The sequence below is a fragment of the Taurulus bubalis genome, assembly GCF_910589615.1.
Source record: "Taurulus bubalis genome assembly, chromosome: 17".
NCBI lineage: Eukaryota > Metazoa > Chordata > Actinopteri > Perciformes > Cottidae > Taurulus > Taurulus bubalis.
This window is the reverse complement of record NC_136605.1, coordinates 7,291,445-7,307,734: the sequence shown is the minus strand read 5'-3', so window position 1 is coordinate 7,307,734 and position 16,290 is coordinate 7,291,445. Positions and strand designations below refer to the sequence as shown.

Sequence of the window (16,290 nt, the reverse complement as noted above, 5' to 3'; positions counted from 1 at the left end):
CTTTGGAAAAGAAAAAAAGAAAAAAATCTTTTAGCTTCTCTTGCAATCTCTTGCACTTTCCCCTGCAGGTCGCTACTCGGAATTCACAAAGCTCCGCCCTCGCTAAACTATCAACTGATCAAAAAAAAGAAAAAAAAGTCACAGAGAAAAGAGTTTAATTCTGCGTGGACGTATTCATTTGCTTTCACTGCTGTCTGACCTGTATGCTTGATATGTGGCGAGAATTTATCAAACAACAAAACATGTCATGTTGAAAGACTCTTCCAGAACAAACACACCGCATCTGATGAACAGTATCAAGCTGCAGATGAAGAAGAAGAGCGATTTCTCAACTGCTGCAGCAAACTGAGAAAAGTAAATATACTTTCAGGAAGTGGATCACGTCTCCAAACTCAACTACTGTTGCAGGTTCTGTGGCAGCTCATGAGACAGTGAGGCGTCCGCTAGTAAAAACGGATCCGTCCTCGGGAGTGTGGCGGAGTCAGGACGCTCAGTCTTAACGTAGCAACGTGGGGATCAAACCTGCTACCTTGCGCTTTAAGGACAATCTCTCTACCACTTAAGCTACAAATATTGATAGGAATTGAACTCTGCAAAGTGCTAATCTTAATGTACCTTAATGTAGGCCGACACATGACTATTGTGTTCTTCTCCTCTTCATAAGAGTTTGATAGTTATAAACAGGTAAAATAGCAATACAATGTCAATAATTGTCTTTATTCTTGCTCTATACTGTCATAAATACAACAAACTATATTTTTTGTAGATATAATATGACTATATATACAACTTTGTATGCTGTGATATTAAATAGCTTTTGGGTGGAAAAAAGGGCAAAATGGCTCTTTGGATAGGAAAGGTTGCTGACCCTTGCCCCAACCCATGTGACTTAGAGGACAACAGCAAGGAGACTGACAGGTCACACTACCCAAACACTAACAAGCACAAACTGCCGTCAACACTGAGCTCCTGTTACTTGCAAAGCTACAAAAAGCTACAAATTCAGGCTTGTTTACTAAACCATTAAATATCTACCAGAAGATCCACTGATAGTGAAAACATTAAAGGAAGTTGCTCCAAAACAGCCCCTCAAGGCCTGTAGAAGCAAAGCACTGTAATTGTTTTTATTGAGTGTTTTCTGTGTCAGATTGGTGCAACTCTCCTCCATCTCATTCACCTCCAGTTCTCATCTTAGACAGCACCTATAGGACCTTCCACTGAGCTGCAGTTTAAACTGCAGAACTGCTGCTACCTGTGTTCTTATAATGATGAATCCCAACGTCCTCGTAAATTACAGGAGTGTCCCAGTTGATCCTAATTAGCTTTCTGTCTCGTCACCTGTTATATTTGATGTGTCACCAATTCATCTCACATTAATGAGTTACTTATCATTTGTAGATCTTCCTGAAACTATCTGTTACCAATGTTCTGTATATCTATGTATAGAAGTAGTTTAGCTAACTTTGACCTCTTCCTCCTCTTCAGAAAAAGGCATATGATGTTTTGCGGCTTTGGGAAAATGCAGCAGAAGTGGCGTCGCTGCTCGTCCTCGTTCCCTTTGTGAAGGACCCGCCTCCATAATGACGAGACAGCACGTCAGCGGCCCTCTGGAACCTTTCTGCCTCGATTGCAAGCTCTTCTCTCTGAGGAGACCCAGTGCACTCGTCTGGTATCCTCGGTGACCTCCTCTCCTCCTTTGCAGTACCATAATCTAAATGTAATGTATTTTACTCTAATTCATAATCAATAGGTTTACAGTATACCGGTGGATAATGAGAAAATATGTGACAAACAACTGAGTGAATAAGAATAATGATGCAGACAAACTGAGAAACACAGAAGACAAAAAGGCCCCATCATCCTTCAGTTCACTGACTCTCCATACCAGCTCCACATCACTCAGTTTGGGCAAATTCCATATAAATTGGGTAACTAATCTGGAGACGGAAAAGGGGCTTTCCAGTCCCGGCTCTGCACACTGCTGCCTGATTAGCTCTGATTGGTTAACAGATATGAATGCTGTGTTTATGCTGAGGTCTCTGATTGATCAACTGCAAACCTGAAGCTCCTCACTCCACTAATGACTTGTTTAAGGAAAACCATCTGAATGAATTATCATGTGTTTGTGGAAAACAAAGGGACAGTCCTGACACCAACGAGGACTCTCTCCATCCTGGAGAGGGACGTTAACAGGCTGTTCAAGAGAAGCCCCTGAAGACTACTAGGGATGTTATGTGTACAGATTGTTTAGCCCTCCGAGGCAAATTTGTATCTGTGATGTTGGGCTATATAAAATAAACTGAATTGAATTGAATTCCCTCAATATTGTTGTAGGCATTTAAAATACATTTTATAGACTGAACATTCTATTCATAATTTTTATCCGCATGAAGTCGATTCGTTTTTGACACAAAATCTGAAAATGGAGACAATAAACGCTGTGTATACAGTAAACCCAATAATATATGAATGTGTTTTTAAATATACAAATATTTAAATAAAATCTTGGTTCACAGATAATCTCACAAATTTGAGGGTGAACACACCCTGCACCTGATTTAGGAGGAAAACTGACTAAGTTATACTATCATTTTAGTTTCATATTAGTTTTATATTTTAATCAGCTTTGTGTGTAACCCTGGAATAAAGACAAGACGAAAATACTTTGTTCATGTTTGTTTATTTATCATGGAAACATTCAGTTTGTTCTCACATCCTATCTGACAAAGTAAGTAGAGTAAAGACAACTAAAATATATTTGATAAATGTAGGTCTGCTGCTTTTTGTCTTCAGAAAAATGCAGTGGAAGAGAAACAACAATATAAAAGCATCAATACAAATATTCATCAGACATTTTAAGCTCAGAGAAGTTCAGATGATGAGCTCTCAGCAACAAACATGGAGACTGAATGACTTCAAGACTTCAAACACAGAGTTGAACCCTCAAATGACTTCTGTCTATTTCAGTTTACACATATCAGCAGTGTCTCCAGAGGAAACACAAAGTCCAGCATAGAGAGGCTGAGTGAATGTGGTCTGGACTTTGTGGAGTAGAGTCATGGTTTCAGAGACGCTGTAGAAGGACAGAATACCTGCACTGTGATCCAGGTACACTCCTACCCTGGAGGACTGAGGACCAGAGACGGGAGTGTGGACACTGTTGTGAAAAGATGTATAACTGTTTTTGAGACATCTTAATGCCCAAGATTTGTCATTGAATCCAAAAAGACATTCAGCCCCGTACCCTTTTCTGCTGATATTCTTGTATGCAACTGCTACATAAACGCTTCCTCCTCTCCACTTCACCTCCCAGTAACAACGTCCAGTCAGACTCTCTCTACTCAGGACCTGATCACATACATTGCATCTGTCTGGGTGACTAAAATAAGACTGGTGTTGACTCATAAATGCTACTTTTCTGTTCCCATCGGATAATAACAGCTGTCGGCTTGTTGTGTTTGGATCCAGTGTGATTTCACGTGAATACTCTAAGAATCCAGCTCTGGTCTTGGGCTCTGGTTGTGGCAGTAAAACATCCACTTTTTCTCTAAGAACGCCCTGTAGTTCATCTCTGACTTCTGACACAGCCGCTGTCACGTCCTCAAAGTATCTCAGAGGACGGATGTTGATGCTGGATGAGTCTGTAGACTCACTGAGTGGTGACAGTGAGGGGTAGTTGTGTAGAAACTGGTTGAGATCCTCTGTGTGCGAGAGCTTCTGCAGCTCAGCGTCGTTCCTCTTCAGCTCTGTGATCTGCTGCTCCAGCTTCTCCTGAAGCTCTTTGACTCGACTCACTTCAGTTATCTGCTGGGATCTGACCTGCTGCTTCACATCAGAGCTTCTTTTCTCAAGGAGACGCATCTGCTCAGAGAAGATCTTCTCACTGTCCTCCACTGTTTTATCAGCAGAGAGATTAATGGCCTCCACCTCCTGATGGAGCAGCTTCACGTCCTTCTCTCTGTTCTGGATTCTCTGCTGGATGTTTAGTCGACTCCCCTCCAGCTCTCTCTGCCTCTCAATCCTTTCTGCTGCAGCTGAGACTGTGTCGTGGCCTTTATGTTCCTCCATTAAGCAGAGATAACAGATACACCGCTGATCAGTACGGCAAAAAATCTTCATTACCTTATCGTGAAGAGAGCAGATGTTCTCCTGGAGCTTGTTAGAGGGGTCCACCAGCTTGTGTTTCTTTAATGGCGGTACATCATGATGAGGTTGGAGGTGTTTCTCACAGTAAGAGACCAGACAGAAGAGACAGGACTTGAAGGCTTTCAGTCTCCTCCCAGTGCAGACATCACAGGCCACATCTTCAAGTCCAGCATAGCAGTGATCAGCAGCAGCATCTTGGAGTCCAGTCTCCTTCAGCTCCTCCACTAAATCTGCTAACATGGTGTCTTTCCCCAGGACAGGCCTCCGTTTGAAGGTCTTCCTACACTGAGGGCAGCTGTGAAGTTTCTTCCCTTCCTCTGTATCCCAGTGGGCTTTAATACAGTTCATGCAGTAACTGTGTCCACAGGGAATAGTCACCGGATCCTTCAGTAGATCCAGACAGATGGAACAAGAGAAGTTCTCCTGGTCCAGCTGAACTCCTTTTTCTGCCATTTTCTCCTCGTGGCCGAGACTGTGAGTTTAAATCAAGAATATGTTTTTTGTTCCTGTTCATTCACTAATCTTCACTGAATGAGGTGTCTGCTCCAAAGAAGGCAACATGTGCTCAGAGTGGAGCTGCCTGTATTTTACAGGAAGAAGAAGAGGGAGGAGTTATCTAGCTTTCATGTGATTGGACAGCAGCAAGATGGGGAGGGGGGGTCAGCCCAGTGAGAGCGATGAAGCTACCATTGGCCGGTCTCATTGGCCGGTCTGGTCTGCTTAACAAAGTATCATGAAGTACACAAGCAATGTTTGTTATTAGCAAGATAAACTATTTATACGACACTTTTGAAACAAAAGAAAAGAGAAGGATTGAATAAAAGAGACAGATACTAATTGTAATAGGAACAGAAAGTGGGCACATAGCTTATTTATAAAGTTATAAACCATATAATCTAATCTAATCTAATCATAATATATCTAATTAATTAATGTTAATATTACTGATACTATTTTAAAGATTTAAAAACAATGTTAGATAGAATATACAATATGTCCTTTAAGGCACACATTTAAAGATTATTAAAAAAAACAGGAAAAACATTGAATTTGGAATAATAAAATCACACAATCATTGAAATAATCATCTACATTTTATAGAAGATACAGCACAATGAAAGCAGTGCTTTTAACTACATAAACACCATTGTCACTGATTCTTACTATTATGTAAAAGTCAATAACAACATTATTTTATATTGTATGTCTACATTTTGTTTTACTATATAAATAAAACCTTGGTTCACAGTTAAGCTCACACAGATGAAGCAAACAGGTTTAAAGAATCCAAGTACAGGTTTCGCGAGACGATGAGAGAAACCTAACGAGTGTACTCTAATATACTCCAACTACAGTTCTCAGTAAACGACTCTGCTTCTGTCTGAAAAGGTCTCTGATTGATCAACTGCAAACCTGAAATTCCTCACTCAACTAAGGACTTGTGCATGGAAAACCATCTGAATTAATCATCCTGTGTTTGTGGAAGACAAAGGGACAGTCCTGACACCAACGAGGACTCTCTCCATTCTGGAGAGGGACGTTAACAGGCTGTTCAAGAGAAGCCCCTGTAGACTGCCTGCTCAGCAGCAAACAACAGACACTAATCAAGAAGCACATGAATGAACCAAATCAGCTGATTCTGCTGTTTGAGGCAACCCTTTTTTCTCTTCACAACTAATCAACAAATGTCAAAATACCAAGAATCGTCAATCTTTAAATGTGTCCCTTAAAGGACATGTTGTATATTCTATCTAATATTGTTTTTTTGAATCTTTAAAATAGTATCAGTAATAATCACAGTTTACAGTAATGACATTTTTTTTATAACTAATGCAAAACACAGAAATAAGATTGTTATTACATGGTTTCTAACTTTATAAATAAGCTGTGTCCACACTTTCTGTTCCTATTGCAATTAGTATCTGTCTCTTTTATTCAATCCTTCTCTTTTCTTTAGCTTCAAAAGTGTCGTATAAATAGTTTATCTTGTTAGAAACAAACATTGCTTGTGTTCAGCCTCAGCTGTCTGTGAACCACAGTTTTAGTTTCATATTTGTGTATTTAAAAAACAATATTTATACAATATTGGATTTAAATAAAAGGTTTATTGTCTCCATTTTCAGATTTTGTGTGAAAAACAATTTGACATACGGATAAAAAAGTATCAGAATCAACCATCAAAAACTCATGAGTAGAAATTATATCAAAAGTATTTTAAACACCTACTCGTGTTTATTTAACTCGCACAACAATAAAGAATGAATTACTCGTATTTCTTAAACTCCCACAACAATTTTGAAGGAATGTCCCCAGATTCATTAGTGGTAGATACAGGTACAGCCCTGATTTAACAGACGTTAACAGGCTGTTCAAGAGAAGCCCCTGTAGACTGCCTGCTCAGCAGCAAACAACAGACGCTAATCAAGAAGCACATGAATGAACCAAATCAGCTGTAACTGCAACAAAAAAACAACTCTTGGTTGCAAAACGCAACAAGTGATATCAAACTCTGCTCATTTCATCGTGACAACGATTCTTTAGCGTTTGACTAGTAAATGGTCTCCTGTTCAAACTTTGTCCCTGAATCAGGAGCAAAACTGACTCAGTTATAATCTCGCATTAGTTTCATATTAGTTTTATATTTTATAAATCAGCTTTGTGTGTATCCCTGCAATGAAGACAAGACGAAAATACTTTACAGCCCTGATTTAACATTTGTATGAAATATTTTTGTCATTGACTTTTATAAAATATTAAGAATCACTTTTTTAGCAGCTGGAGTCCAGTCTTCTTTAGTTGCTCCACTAAATCTGCTAACATGGTGTTTTTCAGCAGGACAGGCCTCCTTGTGAAGCCTAAACCTAACGTTTATTTAGTTGAGTAAACCTAAGCTCATAAACTAATTTTAAACCCAACCTTCACGATTTGTCTTAAACGTCTGCCCACTGGGCCCGCGGTTTCGCGTGGTGACACTCGAAGCGTTTCTCTAAATTTCTAAAATATTCACAGCACGCGATTATACATCGCAGAAATATAAATTTACGTCTGGCGGAAAGAGAAGACTTCCTGCTTCCGGGTGCCTGCCCAGGCATAGCCCAGCATAATTTTAACATTATCAAGCAAGCGAAAGGGCAGCAGTGTGTCATCTGACGCTGGTAAAAAAAAAATAAAAATCCTTCTCTGTGATTTGTTGAATCATATGTCCGTCGCCATTTCGTGAACTAAACAACCAATGTACACTCAGGAAGTCTCAAAGGACTACCCACCTGAGCTTATACACACGCTACAGTTTTTAGTCAGAGAAAAGCGACCTCATGACGACAAAGAGATTCAACACGGAGGAAGCAAAACGCATGATTCTGGAGAGCAGCGAGGAGGAGGACGACATTGCATCGTCGTCAGAGCTCGAAGGCTCTGGTTCTTCTGAGGAAGATGGGTAAGTGTAGTTACTAAACTTTGTTACGTGTCTGTAAGACTGCATGGTGCAAACTAGTAATGTGTACACTGTGCACGAGAGCACGCCACGCGGTGCACACTGCTGCTCACGTTACTACCACAGTCATGATCTGAGTAATATTCAGTGTTGGGGGTAACGAGTTACAAAGTAACGGATTACAGTAACGTAATTACTTTTATAGGTAGCGAAGTAAAGTAACGCATTACACTCAAAATATTGGTAACTACACTACTTTACTAGACCTCAGTAACTCGCTTTCCTGCGTTACTCAAGCCACTTTTACCAGTCCGAAAAGTTCTCTTTTAGTGGCGCGCGAGTCACACGACACTTCCTGCATGAACAATCTATCACAGAACTCCATCTGAGTGATTTGAGTGACGTAGCTGCTGGTGCGTAGAAGGAGGGAAGCGGGGAATGGAGGAGACGGAGACGGAGACGGAGAGCCCGGATCCAGTTCCCTAGGATTAAGGATATTGCAAAGCAATACAACACTCCAATACCATCAAGTGCACCTGTCTGTAATGAAGTGGAGCTTCTAATGAGGACCAAGACATGTCTGGTATGAACGGAATCACTTTACTGGTGAACTGCAGTATTACAACTGTTAAAGCATTGAGAACGCGCTCTTGCACCCGACATGTGTATATTTTCCACACGTAACATCAACATTAGTTAGCGTCAACAAGCACGTATTATTGTACTTTCTGCCTTCAAAGTAAAAGCACTTCCTGTTTACATGAGAGAAAATCATGTAATAAAACAAGTTACAACACTGTCAAAAGGCTTTTCAGCCGGGGCAGTATTGTTCTGACCCCAAGGAGGAACAGGCTGTCGGATGAAAGATTCCAGAGACTTTTACTCATGCGATACAATCGCTATTTTGAAGAAGAGAGAAAAATTATAAACTTCATAGGATATAGTGCACTTTCTGTTTATTTAGGCAATGATGAAGTGGATTTTCTGTTTATTTAATTGCATTTTCTGTTTCTATTTTATGGGAAAAAGTGCCATTAATTTTTCTATTTTTCTTAAACCACTACAATGATTCCTATAACAAGCTGGTTTTGTTCTTAGGAGTCGGCCCCCATTTGGTTTAGTGGAGTCTCATGTTTCCAAAAGCCTGTTTTTAATGTGTTATGCTGTTTGACCGACCTGAATGTCCCCACCATACATAGCCTCTTGTATCCTGTTGTTTGTGGATTTTAAAGTGAGGCATATTTCTTTGGTCAGACAGTGTGAACAGGGTTAATGTTAATGTCAAGTTAATGGCTGAGTTTTGAGCGGAGCACACTGCTGCTCACGTTACTACCACAGTCATGATCTGAGTAATATTTACACATAGTATGCTGAGCACTCTGCTCAAATTACTACCACAGTTGTGATCTGAATAATATTTACACATAGTATGCTGAGCACTCTGCTCAAATTACTACCACAGTCGTGAGCTGAGTAATATTTACACATGGTATGCGGAGCACTCTGCTCAATCGTTACGTCATCTTTCTTTCAACTGACTAGTATTCATTTATTTTACAGAGAGGAGTACCAGCCACAAATAAGTCACCGAGAGGCTCCATGAGATGGCCCTATCGTCTATGTGAAGTGGATGGACACAAGGGAAGTATCAGCCTGCTCCACAGTTCACTCTGCATACTCTGGGGGAACTGCGCAGAGGAGGATGAAGCAGCAAGATGGCTCCTGGAAAAGAGCACCAGTCCCCTGTCCCACACCAGTTGCAGAGTACAACAAGTACATGGGTGGAGTTGTTCTGTCAGACCAGCTCATCCAGTATTACTCTGTACATCGCGAGACGATGCACTGGTACAGAACGCTTTTTTTTCATTTTATGGACATTGCAGCCACCAACAGCTACATCATCCACCAGGAACTCTGTCTGGCCAGGCAAACAGATCCCATGACGCACAGAGGTTTCATGGAGCAGCTGAGTGCTGATCTCTGTGGACAGCCGCTTCACATCGCTCCTGCCCCGACACCTGCACCTGCAGGTCATGTTCCTGTGCCTGTCTCTGCTGCTGCTGCAGCCTGCCCCAAAACAAAGTCAACGGCGGGTCGCATGGTCTGCGAGCTTTGCAGCATAAAGAAAGTGCGAAAAGACACGGCATGGAATTTTTTTAAAATACATATTTTTATTTCCAAAAAAAATGTTGTTGTGATGGTCATTTTTCATTTGCACACACCCCATGAAGCTTTATCTGCAGTATGAAGTCATTTCTCCGTTTTTATCATTTTGGTGAAAGGTGTGAAAGACCATATTTCTACTCAAAAAACGATAATACAAAACTTAGTTTTAGACATTGATTTACATGTATCTACCATTTCATTCATATATTTCACTGTAAACCAATTTCCATCACCTAAACAGAGTTACCACCTGAGTAAAGTTAGGTTTTTTTCAAGCGATATGAATAATTTCAAAAAATCGAGACTCCATTTTTCAGCTTTAGTGTCATATTGTAACGTTTTTCTCTTTACACTTTTGCCTTATGACAATGGTGCCTCATTATATAGATAGCTGAGATTGTTCTGCAATTTATGATGTAAAACATGGGTATATATCTTATATGCAAGTGCCTTAAAAGGTGAATCTAAGAAAATTATGTGAAATCGAGAAAATCGACTGAAAATGACCTCCAGTGTTCAGTGTGTTAAACTTAACTAAATACTATTGTTGCCTAAACCTAACATGTGTTTTGTTGCATACTGTCGTCCTGTCAGACATTCTCTAAATACTACTGTTGTTGAGTCACAGAAGGTAATTTTAGGATGTTTTCAAGCGAGAAGTTAGTTGTTTAAGCATCACATCTGTGGTCGGTTTGTCAAGATTCGTCATACTTAAAAAGATACGTCGACGATTTGAGGTCCTGCTCGCCGGACCAGTGAGCCCCGCACCACCGTTCATGGTGCCCGCCGAGAGCAGCCTGGGCCCTATTCTTCGTTCCTGGCTTACTGAGTTAGCCTTTTCGGTTCTTCGAAGCAAGTTTAGAAAAATCACCATAGCAACACAGCCACAAATTTAAATCTGCGCAGGCTAACTGAAATTCACTGGATAAGCTGGCCACTCCTTCCGGACAAAAAAGGCAGCTCCCTTCCTCATTGATGAAGGAGTGATGTTAGTTAATTCGTTTTATAGGGAGAGAGTTCTTCCAGATCGCCAAGATCCGTTCTCACATCATGATGACTCTGCCGACAAGGAATCACTTATTTACAAGACCTTCTCGAGCCATATTGAACACCACACGCCCATTGCCCATCTCACAGACTGTATATCGCCTGTTGCATGCCGTGCTGTTCGTAGCGCTTATTTAGCGCTTAAGAAATTTATGGATGTGTTGAAAGCATACATAATTATATGACAGTGTTATTAGTACACCATACATATCATTATTGGAGAAAATTACTACGGTGGATTCGTGATAAGAAGAATACAGAGAATCACACACAATTTCTTTTCACTGCTTCAATTCATTGAATTTCTGATTATGAATAATACATAAATACTGATCCGCCCATACACATATTCAAACTCCTAAATATATCGTAATCTACATATACATATATACACATATATAGTACATGATACATACGCGCATACAGTACATATATCATCATAAGTATATATTTATTTGTATACTACTGCCAGCAGGCACATTTAAATAAATATAATCTGATTAATTTGGGTGATGAAGCACTTAAAACTAGCCGATACATTTTCTCAACACTGACGCATTTAACTTGTCTGATATATTTGCAGTGCTTAATGTCACACCAAAAACGTTGCAAAAAGCGTTGCGAATCGTTTGCTGTGAATGCAGCATTAGACTTTACCATGATTAAACTATTGACTTCCTCATATGCGTTCGGGATCATCTCCTGCTTCTCAGCAGAGATAAAAAAAAGAGGTTCCTCTGAGTTTATTTGCCATTGTAATGTTAGAACATCGTGGTGTCAGTGCACGATTATTATCCCTTCTGAAGAGGAACGGGACTGTTTCAGCACGGATCTGACATCGGACATTTGCTCGACTTTGTTGAACCACGTACGAAAAATAGGGGCCTGGTATCTGCAGGACTTTTTGATGAAATTATTTTCTGGCAATCGATTTCTCCATAACGATTAAACATGAGATATAATTCGGTTTTGGAGGGTCTAAAGAGCAATCTTTGGTCTCAGAGTTTACAGCACTGTCTTTTTACTTTTGACCGAATTGTTTGCAATTATCTCTGTATCTCTGTATATATATACAAATATATGTGTATCTGTATATATATATATATATATATATATATATATATATATATATATATATATATAAACCAATATAAATATATTTATAAACACAATATATTCATATTTATATGTGAATCTGTGTAGATATATACAAAACATATATACATATATTTATACACACAATATAAATACAATGCTATGTGTCTCTGTTATTAAACAGTCAGGCTGTTGTGCTCTTTATCACTGCAGTGTAAGTGTTAGTTCTGCAAGTTAACCGTTTATTTATTTTTATATTTTATTTTTACTCTCAAGGCTTTAATTTGAAAGATGGATTGAGAGAGAGAAGCTCGAACTCAGGCCGACAGGTGACAGGTGACAGGCGAATCCCGCGGGATATGGGACCACAGTGAAGGGTCCATATGACCGCCTATGTAAATTTATGACAAACTTTTGCAAGGGGATTTAATACTTATTAAACCCACTCTCTACCTGTAGACACCCAGCGGTGTCCAGCGGACAGTCAGTCAGTCAGTCACCGTAACTCTCTCTCTAATTAGTTACAACAAATATGAGTCTGTTATGTAAATGTATCCTGTATAGTGATCAGTGTGTGTAGCCATGATGGATTAACCTCAAACTCACCTCGGGGACTGCCGGGGCGGGTCATCGCGAAGCTCCGCCTCTGGCCCTCTGATGGCTTGATACCAAGAATGAAGAAGATGAAAAAGGAGCTATGGACTCGCTGACTTGATTTAAACTTCGATATCAATCAATTTTATTTGACCAAAGATAGAAAAGGATGTACACGTTACAAATGCAACCTCACAAGTACTTAGAAGACAACTGAGAAGATAGGAGAACGGAGGATCTAATTAATTGATTCGACCACTACACTAACGTATTGCTATGACTATTCACCTTACTTGCTCAAACGCAACTGAACGAAAAACCTTGATTCTCTCCCAAATTTCATCTCTTGACCCTCCTTTCAGAGGTGCTGAGGCACAGGCTTTCTTGAAGCCCCCGCTTCCTGTCTTACTTCCCCTTTTTTCACACCTAGATCTTATCAGCCTTGTTTCCGCTCACCCTCTCAGTCCTCACCCACGCACAGAGAAAAAATTAACATTTTAACATCACTTTACTACAAAGGTTATTTGAAGAAACACAATAATTTTAACAGTTTACAGTTTACACATTAAAACTTGCCAAGCAGTGATTATATGTCAAGAGTATCTTCTGTACTGTACTCTTATGCAAGGTGGATCACGGTCTCTAGCAGACACGGTTTTGTCCACCCTGAGCATCACTAAATTATATTCAGGAAAAAACACACAAATCACTTTAACCTTTAAAGACATCACACCACCCTAATTTATGACCCTGTGAATATCCTGCAATCCAGTTTCTCCTGGGTCACTTTAAGATCTTATCTGGTCTAAACGTCTTCACGCCTTGTATTTCTACTTTACATTGGGGGGGTCAAGCTGAGGCCTGCTCACCGCAGGGCCTGACAGTTTGTTCTGCGTCCGGTGGCCCTTCCTAAAAAATGCTGTTCTTTCTTCCCTCACAATGCAATGTCTTCTTAGGTTAAAGCTGAAAATGACAGGTCAGGGCTCGAGTTGATAAGAGATTCACATACATTGCAGGCTGTCCAACACTGTATATAAAACATGCATATTTTTATGAACACAATATATATATATATATAATTATGTATGTATGCATATATATATATATACACACACACAATTGTATGTGTATGTCTGTGAAACCAGTGCAAAAAAGCAGGTTTGTCATATTTTGTTTGACTATAAAAACTTTACAGTGAAGAATTAGAGTAAACTCATAAGCAGCTTTGGGGACGTCGTCAAGTCAGCTGCTGTTGCTATTGCAGAAAGACCGTCCTGCGGCCTCCCATCCTTTAGAGTCTGGGTTACCAAGTCCAAACTCCAAAAGAACCTAAGTCTTTACTTAACATACTTGGTATTGAGAAATGGCCAAAGAGAGTTGAGGTGCTTGCCCGGTAGTAGTCACAAAGAGATCTCTTGATTTTTTGACTGTCTCAGCCTTTGTCCACTTAAAGTCAGCCCCCCTTCACCTGGTCAGCACCTCTTCCAGCCCATCGATTGGACAAGATCTTGTTCTGTTGTTCCGTCACCAATCTGTTAGGTGTTGCTCAACCCAACACCGTTAGCATAAATACAGCTCTCAGGCCTTACGTCAAGCAACCCCCTTCACAGCCATATTCCTGAGCACGTCCTCTTATCCTGCTCCAATCTTCAGGCTGTGTAATTTATGTGGTGGGGGGGTCTGATGTTTTCTGGATTCCTTCCACAATCACCCAATACATCCCATAATTCTAATTTGACACATTTGCATAATACATACAGTATCATTCATTTGATATTGCATAATGCTTTCAGAGTTATTTATTTGTCTTGACCGTCCAACATGTAAACTCATTATAATACACAACAGCTCTCACTAGAAGTGCTAGTTTTCTCACAGTCCACAGACCCAAAAATGACCAGATTATTATTTTTATTTTAAAGGGTTTTTAAGTCTGTGTGATGAATATTTTGTAGACAAACAAACTTGTGGTTGTAAAAAGCAACACGTGATATTACACTCTGCTTATTTCTCTGTGATAAAGATGTTCTACTCTCATATTTTATACATCAGCTTTGTGTGAAATCCTGGAATGAGGACGAGAAGAAAATACTTTTCAAATCCAAAAAGACATTCATCCCCATCCCCTTTTCTGCTGATATTCTTGTATGCAACTGCTACATAAACTCCTCCTCCTCCTCTCCACTCCACCTCCCAGTAACAACGTCCAGTCAGACTCTCTCTACTCAGGACCTGAAAATAATCAGTGAATGTGTCTGTGTGACGAAAATAAGACTGGTGTTGACTCACAAATGTAGCTTTTCTGTTCCCATCAGATAACAACAGATATGCGTTTGCCGTGTTTGGATCCAGTGTGATTTCACGTGAATATCTTAAGAATCCAGCTCGGGTCTTTGGCTCTGGTTGTGGCAGTAAAACATCCACTTCAGTCACTGCCAGTGAGACATTTGTCCTCTTGTCTCTCAGGATGTCCTGTAGTTCATCTCTGACTTCTGAAACAGCCGCTGTCACGTCCTCAAAGTATCTCAGAGGACGGATGTTGCTGCAGGATGAGTCTATAGACTCACTGAGTGGTGACAGTGAGGGGTAGTTGTGTAGAAACTGGTTGAGATCCTCTGTGTGCGAGAGCTTCTGCAGCTCAGCGTCGTTCCTCTTCAGCTCAGTGATCTGCTGCTCCAGCTTCTCCTGAAGCTCTTTAACTCGATTCACTTCAGTTATCTGCTGGGATCTGACCTGCTGCTTCACATCAGAGCTTCTTTTCTCCAGGAGACGGATCAGCCCAGTGAAGATCTTCTCACTGTCCTCCACTGTTTTATCAGCAGAGAGATTAATGGCCTCCACCTCCTGATGAAGCAGCTTCACGTCTTCCTCTCTGTCCTGGATTCTCTGCTGGATGTTTAGTCGACTCCCCTCCAGCTCTCTCTGCCTCTCAATCCTTTCTGCTGCAGCTGAGACTGTGTCGTGGCCTTTATGTTCATCCATTAAGCAGAGATAACAGATACACCGCTGATCAGTACGGCAAAAAATCTTCATCACCTCATCGTGACGAGAGCAGATGTTCTCCTGGAGCTTGTTGGAGGGGTCCACCAGCTTGTGCTTCTTTAATTGAGGTACATCATGATGAGGCTGAAGGTGTTTCTCACAATAAGAGACCAGACACACCAAACAGGACTTGAAGGCTTTCAGTCTCCTCCCAGTGCAGACATCACAGGCCACATCTTCAGGTCCAGCATAGCAGTGATCAGCAGCAGCAGCTTGGAGTCCAGTCTTTTTCAGTTGCTCCACTAAATCTGCTAACATGGTGTTTTTCAGCAGGACAGGCCTCGGTGTGACGGTCTTCCTACACTGAGGGCAGCTGTGGAGTTTCTTCCCATCCTCTTTGTCCCAGTGGGCTTTAATACAGTTCATGCAGTAGCTGTGTCCACAGGGAATAGCCACCGGATCCTTCAGTAGATCCAGACAGATGGAACAAGAGAAGTTCTCCTGGTCCAGCTGAACTCCTTTCTGTGCCATTTTCTCCTCGTGGCTGAGACGGTGTGAGTAAAAAAAAAAATCTATTTCTAGTTCCTCTTCATTTTCCTCTTCCTCTTCAACATGTGCTCAGAGTGGAGCTGACTGTGTTTTACAGGAAGTAGAAGAGGGAGGAGTTATCAAACTTTCATGTGATTGGACAGCAGCAAAGCTGGAGAGGAAGAGGGGTGGGTGCAGTCCGGTGAGAGCAATGAAGCTACACCATTGGGTGGTCTGTGTATATGTATTTTGTTTCACTGTAAAAATGGAATTCGATGAGTTATAATTAAAAAGTATTT

General features: G+C 40.6%; 1 protein-coding gene across 1 annotated transcript; it reads right to left on the bottom strand.

Annotated features, from left to right (window-relative positions):
• Positions 1–2,906: 2,906 nt before the first annotated feature.
• LOC306750159 (E3 ubiquitin/ISG15 ligase TRIM25-like) lies at positions 2,907–15,994 on the bottom strand (the record flags this gene model as incomplete). Its single annotated transcript, XM_079233555.1, has 2 exons — positions 2,907–4,618; positions 14,574–15,994. 2 exons carry the CDS (start codon positions 15,992–15,994, stop codon positions 2,959–2,961), a joined length of 3,081 nt encoding a protein of 1,026 aa, XP_079089681.1. The 3' UTR covers positions 2,907–2,958.
• Between the last annotated feature and the right edge of the window lie 296 nt (positions 15,995–16,290).